The following is a 12268-nucleotide window of genomic DNA, read 5'->3' on the forward strand; positions in this document are numbered from 1 at the left end:
TCTCAGATAACAGATGCTGAAAACTTGCACATAGCCTGAAAATAAGCTGTCCTGTCCAGTAATTGGAAATGTTTCTTTTTCTCCAGAGATGCTTTGTGTCTCTCTTTAGCAATCAGACTGTCTTTGTTCAGCACTAACCAATGGAAGATAAGAGGATTTTAGTCCGAATAAAACCATGCTATGTTTGTCTGGAAGTGTTTGAAGCCACAGTGTAGAGGGGACTTAACTCTGTATCTAACCTGTACCAACTCTGGTTGAGTTTGGTGGCTCAGAGTAAAGGGTATTCATGGAATAATCAGTGCAGGCTATTTAGTTTAGTTTAGAGATACAATGCAGAAACAGGCCCTTCGACCTACCAAGTTCACCCCAACAGGCGATCCCCACACACTAGTATTATCCTACACACTAGGGACAATTTACAATTGGGAGGGAACCGGAGTACCCAGGGAAGACTCACACGGTCATGGGGAGAACGTACAAACTCTGTACAGACAACACCCATAGTCAGGATTGAACCAGGGTCTCTCGTGCTTTAGCCAATATGCCGTCCTATTCTTAAATATTATCATGGGCTCTGGTTTTGTCGCAAATTCTAGACATAAATTTCAGTCTTATCCTTTCATGCAATTATTTTTATTCTGGCTGTTCTAAGTTGGGGATCCATGTCCCCTCCCAGACGCATTCAACTCATGAAATTATATTCTATCTGCCATCTCATTCCTTCATCTGACGTACTCTTTATTTTTGATTTTATGTTCCAATTTATGTTTTTCATTCTGCAGACATTGTACAGATGCATATTGAAACATTGGATGCTGTTCATCGAGAAAGCAAACGCCTGCCTCCCATTCAGAAGGTGAGTATTTTGTAAGTTTATGGTAAGCTGCCTTTTCGCCACTCGGCTCTACCAGCCATTTCCAGTTCTATTTTCTTGCACAATTTGGAACCGGGGATTTCAGTTGTATCATGTAGAGCAGGATTGAGTAGAAATTGATAAAGTTTCTGCAAATTACTTTCCTTTTGCTGGAAGCTAAGTTGAGTAAAATTAAAACACTCTGGTGGATGTTTATGTCAAATTTTTATGCAGTTGTGTGTCTTGTTGCTTTTTTTGGTATGACTGTATGGCAAATCAAATTTCTCGTATATTGCAAAACATACTTGGCTGATAAATTATGATTATGATTTTATAATAGTATGTATGGTGAATTGAAAATGAGGGCTGCAAATGGTCTATTTTCATTAGCTGCGGCAAATGTTGATAACTTGTTTTATAGCATTCTTGGAATAAGAAAGGGCCAGTAACAGTCTGCTGCTCAGTGAGGCTTGAGTTTAAAAAACCATGGCGAAGTTAGTACTCGGCAAACTTTTGCGGGAACACAGCAATGTAAGGAACAGACAAAGATCTGTCTGAGATGTTTGAGATTTAGTGCCAAAGACTTCTACTGTGAAGCAACCCTTTCAGAGAGCCCCCATGCTGAACTAGTGATCAAACATGCATCCTCCAATTAACATGGGGGAAAATAATACATGTCGACAATTATGTCTGACTCATTAGTGTCGCCTGTTACAAATTTTGTTTCTGCTTGCGTCATTTTCAGTCAGTAAGGTTAAAGTCAAAATCAACTTGTAGGAATTACAGTTAAATCTCTGAAAAATTTAATGCTTGAATTATTCGAGTTGAGTAACAGGGTGGAAATGAGAATGTAGAATGCAGATTGAAATTGATTTTTTTTCATTATAAATGATTCCTTTTGTCTCCTTCTCTCTGGTTTGTTTTTAGCCTAAACTTCTGCGCCCCAGTCTACTAATTGGTGAGGACCTGGTAATGGAAGGATTGCGAGTATTGTTGGAGCCTGATGGACGGGAAGAATCAATGGGAGGTTCTGTGGGAGGTCCCAGCATCCTCCCAGCAGAGGGTGCCATTTTCCTTACCACCTACCGCATCATCTTCAAAGGGGTTCCCACCGAAACCCTGGGTAAGACTAACGTTAGAGACACGGCCGACACTCGCGATCAGTGTGAATGAGTAGGAACTAATCAGGAAATTAATTATGTCATTTTACATGTGAAGTTATGGATTTCAAATATTTTGCGTTACAATTCAATTGATGAAATTCAGAACATAAGGGGATTGCGATTCTCCTGGGTTAACTTCTATATTTATCAATTAAAGTTGGAAATGCATCCATTTTTGATAATTGTTTTTTCTGGTATTTTTAGCGGGGGAGCAGACTGTGATTCGCTCGTTCCCTGTTGCCTCGTTCACAAAAGACAAGAAGATTGGTTCGCATTTACGTGCAGAGCAAGAACCTCAGGATAGGCTCCAATTGCGTTCCTCCACTTTTCAGGTATGATTTACAGAGCATTGGACAGCATGCATTGATATCTCATTTCCTAAAGAGTCACCCTTACAGAACTGTTCTTTGTAGCTCAGTTGTTAGCATGTTTACCTCTTGCATGCTCTCAAAGGTCTTGAATGGAAAACTCTTAAGTTGACGCTCCAGTGCAGTGTTTATGGAATGCCAGATTGCTGGAGATGCAGGCAGTTCAGAGAAGGTGTTCACCTATGACAGTGCTTTCTCATGACGGTGAAATATCCCATGGGGATAATTTTGAGGAAGATGGTTCATTATTTATTATTTTTCCAATTAAAAAAAATATTTTGATCAAAAAGACGAACAAATGACTTGCTTCGGACTGCAAAGGTGTGTGGAAATTGATTGTGTTGTGATGTATATTACAACAGTGATTATACTTCTAGAATATTTAATTTTGTATAAACTCCTTAGGGATAGCCCGAGAGGGGTGCATGAGTATAAATGTTTTTATTTACCATGAATTGGACCATCTGGAGTTTAACATGGGCAGAGAGTATCACAAGCTTGTGTAGACAAGGAATGGCATTGGACCATTATGAATGATATTACTGAACCCACAGTTGTATTGGTTAATTAGATATTGAGTGGATCCCTTTGATCCATTTGTTACATTGTGGATAAATCCTTTATTTGTCTTTTACTGATATGATTGCTTTGTCCTTTTTTTGCACTCTGTATAGTTCAAATAATCTACCATAATCTACCAATATATTCTCTGTTTTGCCAATGCGTTCCTTGAATACAATTTTGCCTATCTGCTGCTATGTTGAATTTTAATATTTTAATGTACCCCTGCAAATATATATATTTTTTTTAATCAGGATTTGCTTGTGTCAATAGTATCAATAGAATTTCAGAGAGGGTTGGTCGGGCTGAGTGAGCAAGTTGCCTGGTGATTTGTCCCTACATGCAACAGTGAGGTGCAATTGGAATTTTTAAAAATACAAGGAAGATATTGTATTTAGATGGGGAGCAATACAGTTGTCTCCTTCCCATTACTAGAAATTAAACTGGATTATGGTTTTTAAATGTAAAAAGTTTAGCAGAGAGTGCCCCATTATAGAAAAAATAATTTATAATACAGCTCTTTATCACTTCCAACAGTTGATGAAAATTGCTTTTGATGAAGAGGTGGGATCTGAGATGGTGGAACTATTTCGGAAACACATCAACAAACTGAGGTATCCGCAGTATGTGCACAGCAGCTTTGCCTTCACTGTTGGTCAGTCGGCTAAGCAGGTAATGGAGCCAAAGCAGAAGGAGAAGAATCCATCACTGAAGTAAGTTGGAGAGGTGTGTGGGAAAGCATGCACTTGTGTTGTGCTACAGGGTCTTAGTTCAGTTATACTTCAGTACAACTCTGACCCAGAGAAAAGCATCGGCTTATGATTCCATTTTGACCTCAATCCATATTGTCCATAATCCTTAATCATGGAGTCATAGAGTGAAACAGTGTGGAAACAGACCCTTCGGCCCAACTTGCCCACACCGGCCAACATGTCCCAGCTACACTAGTCCCACCTACCTGCGCTTGGTCCATGTCCCTCCAAACTACACATCACTCTATACATTTGGACAGAAAAATGGATAGGAAGGGTTTAGGAGGATATGGGCCAAATGCAGACTATCCCATGGTGCCAACATGGTCGGCATGGGCAAGGTGTGCTGAAGGGTCTGTTTCCATGCTATATAGCTCTCTGGCTCTTGTACTCGCTTTGTTGATGAATCTGATTTTTTTTTTCCCATAAGGATGCATAAAAATAAGCCAGGTTTGGTTAAAGCCTTGACCCCTATGGTTCAGTGTAATACATCTGCAAGATCAACGCTGACTGTTTTGTACACTGATGATTTCATAGTAAATAGATAACAGAAATGATTTCCTTTGAAATTAAAATGAGTTGTGATTCAATCTGTACAGAACCATGTCCAAGAATATCATGAAGAATGCGAAGAAGACAATTGGGAGGCAGTATGTCACCAGGAAAAAGTTCACACCTCCAACATTGGACCAACGGGGCATTCCTGCACATGGTGACAATTTAGACCAAATTTCTGGTATGTGCTTTTTCTGCACGAATGGTTAGTGCTCTGTCTCTCTGGGAATCTGAGTGGTATGTGGTGTGTGGCTAGTCCTTGCCCACTGTAAGGGATGATGCAAATCTGGTGGTTAATCCCCATTATATGAGGGAGCAGCACCAGCAAGTCTGAATGGACAGCAATAGTCCTTCATGTTGAATCTGCCAGGCAAAACCCAGGAAACTGATCTTCATTAATGAAAATATATTACTCAGGATGTAGTATCAGGGCACTTAGTCACAACATGGTTTTATGGAAGTCAGTTATGTTTGACAAATATGAGAACGTTTGAGGAAGTAACAAGAAGGGAAGATGAGACTGGAATGTTAAATGGCATACTGTAAAGCACCACTCAAATGTTAATACGTATGTATCTCACAGGATTGGAGTTGTACATTATGTTGGACTTGTGGAAATAAAAGGAGTATTTTTTTTGATTGGTAGGCTAGTACTTGGGGTTGCAATTTCTAATTGCAGCTATTTCTGATCTGCATTAATCACTTGGCAAAAGAAGGGAGTGCTCTATAGTTTGCTGAAGGATCACTGCAGGAAGAGGGACATGTTACTGAAAGGACATCATATTATTGGAGTGCAAATTCAGATGTCTCATTCTGTAGGGGTATTGCATTGTCAGAGGAGCAATAGTTCTACACAGTAGCAGATGAAATGCACTGGCCCCACCACAGTGCAATATTGTCTCAGTGCCCCTATGATCAAGCACCTGGAAAAGTTAATGCTTTTTAAGGAGCACTCTTGATATATATCTGAACGCAGCTACCATTCTCACCGTTATATGACAGTGTGTTTTTTTTGTAGTTTCAGAGGAGATGGAGCAAAGTGCATTGACGCTTTCCAGCACAATTAGATCATCAGATAAGGCAACCATGAGCCACATGATAGAGCGAGCTTGTTGCCGTGACTATCAGCGCCTCGGCTTGGGCACGCTCAGTAATAGTTTGACGCGGTCAAAGAATGAACCATTTCGTATAACAACAGTAAATCGCATGTATGGTGTCTGCAGGAGGTGAGTTTGCGTATCGTCCCAATTAGGTACAGAAACACTCAATTCATGTTATTTTATGAAACAAATTCAGAAGTTGACCAAATGGAATTTCTCCGATGGGATGAGATCAAGGTTGCTGTGGTGATAAACTATGAAGGAAATAACCTGCTGGATGGATTAATTTAGAAGGATATTAGAATTCAAGATCTGCTGAAATTTACTTGATGTCTGAAAGGAAGGGAAAACATAATTTGTTGCAGCACCAAATATGGCGAATGATAAAGTGCAGCGATGAACCATGGCATCTTTGAGATAGTGAGTCAGTGTCGTTGCGTAGAGAAATCAGATGTATGTACCAATTCAAGGCATTAGCATGCATCTTGGAAAATGGTGAGAACATAATGGTGCTGCATAATTGTGCGCTAGGTGAATCTGAATTTTAAGGCGTGAAATTTCAATTCAAGTCCGTCGGTATAGGATGAGTTAGAGCAAGAGCATCTCTTTCGACTTTTAGGTGATTGTTAGTATCCTGTAGTAGTATATTGGATTCTTTTTATTTTAATCAAATGAATTAAATTTTCATTAAATTTCAGCCTCAGTGTTAGTTATGACTTTTATTCTCTAGCTATCATCTTATTTCAAATTAGAACAATGTATCCATGAGTTATAGGTGTGTCTTAGTTATTGGACATCTCTCCTCTCATTTCTGGTTCACTATCCATTAAATAAACTTGAGTATCAAAAATCCAATAGTTGTCCCTCGATGAAACATTAAAAATTATTGTAGCCCTTCTAGAGCTTGCAGTACAAATTGCTTGTTCTATTTTCTACATTTCAAAATTGAAGTGTTGCATTGTTGAAGAAAATTATACTTTTGTAAAAAAAGGTAGACATACTGTAATAGCCCAAGAGGGATGTGAAATGTCTAATTTTGTTAGTACTAGATAAGTCCATTGTCTGGCTTGAGTTCAGGTACAAAGCTGCAGGATCTGAAAGCAGATATCGTAAATGATATTGCTCTGTCTGAAAGCTTTACTGTACTGAGAACTTGACAGCATGAAATTTGGTTAACCCACTATTTTCCCCTTTCAGTTATCCCAGCCTCCTGATTATCCCACAGACGATACAAGATAGCACGATGCAACGCATTTCACGGTGTTATAGACAGAACCGCTTCCCCGTTGTATGTTGGAGGAATTCACGCACTAAGTCGGTGCTTCTGCGATCAGCTGGACTGCATGGAAAGAGTGTTGTTGGCTTCTTCAAATCTCAGAATGCACCAACTGCAGGTACTAACGTCACTGTCAAACTGAGAGAGGGCTGTATCGTTACTCCACGTGGGAATGTGGGATACTGGCTCAGAACTATATTACAGTCAGTGGAACGTGGAGTGTTTGCAAGCATTATGCAATTACTAGGGTTTGGTCTGTGTTTGCCATAAGCACTTAACCATAAGAGTTATTGAAATTATGGGTGTGTCTGCACTGAACTGTTGAGGAAATGGTTTGTGACTATTATAGATTGTAATTAGTGACAGTTAAAGGAACAGATATTCAGGCATGTGAATTTTCCTCGTTTCCGCGGATTTCCACGTTTTTTAATCCATTTTCCGCGCTTTTTGCATGATTTCCGCATTTTTCACTTTGCCAAAATCGCGTTTACCAACGGAGAAATCGGATCGGAAAAAAAAAGAAAATAAACGATGTATAGACTTCTAATGAACACTAGGGTTCCGCGAGAAATCCCCCGCGTCCTGGACGTCTCCCCGAATATGTGACACCTAGGCTGGGCAAGGCAGCCAATCTCGACCTCATCGGGACTTCCTCGGCCGATTGGTGGGTTGAATTTGCAACCTGCGGCCGGGGCTCTGGAACTCCAGCCCAGCTGGAGCCAGCACATCTATCCCCATAGTCGACTTCCTTGGCTGGCTGAGTAAACCAGCAAAGCTCTGGAACCAAGAGTCCCAGAAAATCAGTGGTGGAACTGTAGTGAGTAAATATTAAATTTAACTGCAAGATTATATAACTAAATTAATTAAAATAATAAAAATGTTATTTGTATACAGTGACATATTCACATTATTTTGTAATGTCTGTTTTTACTTTGAAATGCACTAAAAGAGGCTTGAAACTGGTAATTTTGTGTGTAAATTTTCCAAAAAATCCCAATTTTTTTTAACCCCGTGTACGCCCCGTGCAAGCCAGCTCGGCTCTTTTTCTCTTTTTTTTTTAACCTCAGTCACATGCCTGGATATTCCAATGTCGAGAACACGCATGTAACAGCCCACAGGCAATGAGTGTTATATATTCAGAGTGAAATAGACAGTGGAATGGATTATTGATGTGAGTGTGGGCAGTTCAGACCAGATTTCGGGGAAGTGAACACAGTGGACCTTTTGGCCATTGAGGATGCACTCTGCTGTTTTGCATCAGTGATGTGGGGAGGTTTAGATTGACAATCAAAATCACTCCTGAAGTTTGCTCATGCAATTACTCAAGCCCTGATTTTTTGTGACATTCTCGTTGTAGTTATTCTATCTCTGTACCAACATTGGATTCTTTGTGGAATCCAGCACAAGAGTGGAAATTTTCTGTCACGGGCAAGCAATTACTCAGAAATCACCCGCAGGAATCTGTTGCAAGTTCAGTGTTCATTTGAACAGAGAGAAATAGCTCTGAGGCAAGGGCAAGTGTCAGATAATTTACATCTTTTAGGTTAGGTTGTATTGTATTGTATTGTATTGTATTGTTAGGTTAAAAGTTGGACATTCAGAGACATTTGGGTCCTTTGATAGCTTTGGCAGATGTCTGCTTGACTTCCCAAAATGCCTCATCTCGCATTTGTAGGGATTAATTTACCTTTGCCAATCCTCTGTCCAAATATACATCTGCTCCATATCCCGCTGTCTTGGACAACCTTCCTCACTATTCACAACGTTACCAATTTCCATGTGATCCGCAAACTTATGTTATTTCTTATGTTCACATCCAAGTGGTTAAGAAAGATATCACAATCAGCAAAGATCCCGGCACCAATCCTTGTTGTCGGCCACTGGTCACTTGCTTCCAATGTAAACCCTGTAAAGCGTCTATGAGTGTTTAGAAAAGCGCTATATAAATGTAATGCATTATTATTATTATTATCAATGTAAAAAAAACATCCTTTCACCACTATCTTTTGCCTCATCACCAAGCATACCACGTTGTCAGTTTTCCTTAATATTTGAAAGCTAAGCAAATCACCCCTCAATCAACTGAATTCTAGAGGAATATTTGTGTAGCTTCAACCTGTAATTTAATCTTTGGAGTCAAGATATCTCTCTGATAAATCTAGATTGGGCGGCACGGTAGCGCAGCGGTAGAGTTGCTGCTTTACAGCGAATGCAGCGCCGGAGACACAGGTTCGATCCTGACTACGGGTGCTGCACTGTAAGGAGTTTGTACGTTCTCCCCGTGACCTGCGTGGGTTTTCTCCGAGATCTTCGGTTTCCTCCCACACTCCAAAGACGTACAGGTATGTAGGTTAATTGGCTGGGTAAATGTAAAAATTGTCCCTAGTGGGTGTAGGATAGTGTTAATGTACAGGGATCACTGGGCGGCACGGACTTGGAGGGCCGAAAAGGCCTGTTTCCGGCTGTATATATATGATATGATATGATATGATTGAGCCATTTTGATTAAGTCAATCTTAAGGAGCATGAATTAGCTGGAGGTGGTAGGTTGTAGGCTGCTGCACTCTTTAGCAATCTCCTGGGACCGAGATGAGGAACTGTGCTGTTATTGTCACAGAGCTGTCATAATGCCTTCGCCAGAAACACTGCTTCAGTTTACGAGGATGGCTCATCACCACTGACTCTTAAGGCTATTAGGGATTGACAATAATGGCCAACAATATTGATGTTCCAAAAGTAAGTTTGTTCTTTTGTGCAGGTGTTTCCCCATTCATTGAGAGTGGGGTTTTTTAAATTGACCAGGTTTTATTTGTAATTTTTATCAGATTATGTTATCCGTTCTCACCCTAATTTGAGTCTAGATAACTATAGCTGTTCAAATTTCTTGAAGGTGCTTTTAAGAAACATTTTTCTATTTCAGGTCCTTCGCAGACAGACTCCACCAGTTTAGAGCAAGAGAAGTATCTCCAGGCAGTGATCAATTCCATGCCACACTATGCAGACACGGGTGGGCGCAACACTCTCAGTGGCTTCACTTCTGCTCACATGCACAGCTCAGGTTTGTGACATCTTCCTTTTTGTTAAGAAGTTATCAGTGGAGTAAGATGTGAATTGGTTGCATCTGGAAGTGAGTGAAGTCAAGAGTGCTTAATTGTCATTTGCACTGAAACGGAACAATTCAAATCTTATTTGCAGCAGCACAATAGGTTTGTAATCACAGTACTCAATAGATAACTTGACAAAAAAAAAGTTCAACAAATAAAAAACACCAATATAGTGCAAATTAAAACAAACCTTGAAATCCCTAGTCCAACCAAGGTAGTTGGAAGTTTAGTTGATGTTTGTAGTTTTCAGTAGCCTGATGGATGTTGGGAAGAAGCTGTTCCTTAACCCTGAATGTCACAGTTTTCAGACTCCTATATCTTCTTCCAGATTGCAGGAGTGAAATGAGAGCATAGTGGTGGTTTGAGTCCTTAATGATGCTGGCTACGTTTTTGAGGCAACATCTCCCATAGATCCTTTCTTTAGTGGGGTGGTCAGTACCTGTGAGACAGTGTCCACCACTTTTTATAATCTTCATTCATGGGCATTTCAGTTACTGAACCAGACCGTGATGCAACTAGTCAATATGCTCCTTCCTGTACACCTGTTGAAGTTCAAGAGAGTATTTGTCGACATATCATATCTCCACAATCTTCCAAAGGAAGTAGGTATAGAAAAGCTTGCTTTATGATTGATTCAGAGTGCTGAGCCCAGACTGATCTTCAGAGATATGTTTGCCCAGGAACTTGAAGTTGTTGACTCTCCACAACCAAACGTTGATGAAGACAGGTTTGTGGATCCTCGATCTGCTTCTACTAAAGTCAACAATCTACTCCTTGGCTTTACTGATGTTGAGAGCAAGATTATTGGTCTGGCATCATTCAACCAGACGATTGATCTCCCTCCTATACTCTGACTCTTCATTACCTGGAATTCATCAAATAATGATGGTGTCATCTGCTCCTTTAAAGATGGAGTTGAAACCATGTCTGGCTACACAGTCATGGATGTACAGTGAGTAGAACAAGGTACTGAGCACAGAGCCTTGGGTGCCTCGATGCTGATGGTTATGGAGGAGGATTCATACCGATTGTGTTCTGTTGTTGAGGGCTTTGAGAATCAAGTTGCAAAGGGATGCACAGAGACCCAGTTCCCTGACCTTGGTAACAAGTTTGGGGGGGATGACAGTGTTGAACTCTGAGCTGTAGTCGATGAACAACAGCCTGATATATGTGTTTTTATTGTCCAAGTGATCCAGTGCAGAGTGGAGAGCCAGTGATATGGCATCTCCTATTGATCTATTGTGGTGGTCGGCAAATTGTAGTGGGTCCAGGTTCTTGCTCAGGTAGGAGTTGATATGCGCCATAACCAATCTCTCAAGTACTTCGTTACCACGGACATTAGTGCCACCAGTCGGTCGTCGTTGAGCCATGTTATCTTATGGTATAACTGCAAGTTATGCCAAAACAAGCTAATTGTTAAGCAATAGACAAACTGCTGAAGGAACTCCAGTGAGTCAGGCATTATCTGTGGAGGGAAATGGATGAGTGACGTTTTGCGTTACTATTAGGCTAGTCCCGGGATGGCTTTGATTCTGGTCAATCTTCATAATCTCTAATATTACTCAAGTTTGTGTGATGTACTTCTGCCTCCCAACCACCCAACTGTGTCCAAGGCCAAAAATGTCCTGATCCTGTACTTTTAATTTAAAATACTCCAAAATTGGCCTCCTCACTATTTAAAATGCCATGTTTAGGTAAAATGCAAAAATAAGGCTGTGTTATTGAAGTTGAATGAAACCCTTCAGTTACGTAACAGTTGAAGTATTAGGATATGCTGCATGTGGATTCTCTCAATGCTGATTGACATGAATGACAGATATGAAAGATTGAGATTGAGTTTTTTCTGGCCACTGGCTTACGCTCAACACGTAGATTATCCTTCTGTTTCCCTGCTGGTATCAATCTTTCTTTGACTTGTGCTCTGCTAAATTATAGGGGAAATCTACTTGACCTGGTGGAGTGGATTTGATGAACGAATGGCCTAATTCTATCATGACCTGTTTCGTGGTTTTATTTCTGGTTCCTTCACAGTATTTCTTTCCTTTTCTACTCTGGGGAATCTGTTCTTGATCTATCTCTTGTAATGTTCTGTAGACTCATCTGATAAACAGAGGCAGCCAAAGATTGGTGTACTGATAAAACAGGTGATGGGTGGAAAGGAAGATGTGCCGAGTACTTTCAGTCGCGGAGGTGAGAATCGCTGAATCCCTTAAGCATGCACATAATTGGTGATTTATCCTTAAGAATCCTATTCTTCAAATCTGTCTTCTGAACTGTAACTCCGTTGCAGCAGGATCGATGGGAGAGCGGTGCAGCTGTTGGCATTGATGCTTTAGTCAGCAGTAGCCCTAAATCTGCTTCTAACAGACTAAACCAACTCGACAAAAGTACTGGGTTACGGCAGACCTACAAAATCCTTGAGACTAAATAGAGGTGGGGAAACAGGCACGTTTGGGAGTTTTGCACTAGGAAGCAATGGCTCACATTGAAATTTAAAGTGAGAACTCTGAGCTCATTAACGCTGAACCTAAGTGAT

The 12268-nt window shown here is 40.5% G+C and overlaps 1 protein-coding gene across 4 annotated transcripts in view; it reads left to right on the forward strand.

Annotated features, from left to right (window-relative positions):
• Positions 1–12268, forward strand: part of sbf1 (SET binding factor 1) — a 131021-nt gene that overhangs the window by 93163 nt on the left and 25590 nt on the right. For 2 of the 4 annotated variants that reach the window (XM_078419652.1, XM_078419653.1), the window contains exons 21-29: positions 783–856; positions 1781–1976; positions 2221–2348; positions 3483–3658; positions 4297–4433; positions 5271–5478; positions 6550–6746; positions 9549–9686; positions 11827–11922. In XM_078419652.1, the coding sequence (XP_078275778.1) occupies positions 783–856; positions 1781–1976; positions 2221–2348; positions 3483–3658; positions 4297–4433; positions 5271–5478; positions 6550–6746; positions 9549–9686; positions 11827–11922 (1350 nt within the window). The remainder of the gene's footprint in view (positions 1–782; positions 857–1780; positions 1977–2220; positions 2349–3482; positions 3659–4296; positions 4434–5270; positions 5479–6549; positions 6747–9548; positions 9687–11826; positions 11923–12268) is intronic. The other 2 variants (XM_078419654.1, XM_078419656.1) reach the window with 1 other exon arrangement.

This window comes from Rhinoraja longicauda, chromosome 23 (genome assembly GCF_053455715.1).
Source record: "Rhinoraja longicauda isolate Sanriku21f chromosome 23, sRhiLon1.1, whole genome shotgun sequence".
NCBI lineage: Eukaryota > Metazoa > Chordata > Chondrichthyes > Rajiformes > Arhynchobatidae > Rhinoraja > Rhinoraja longicauda.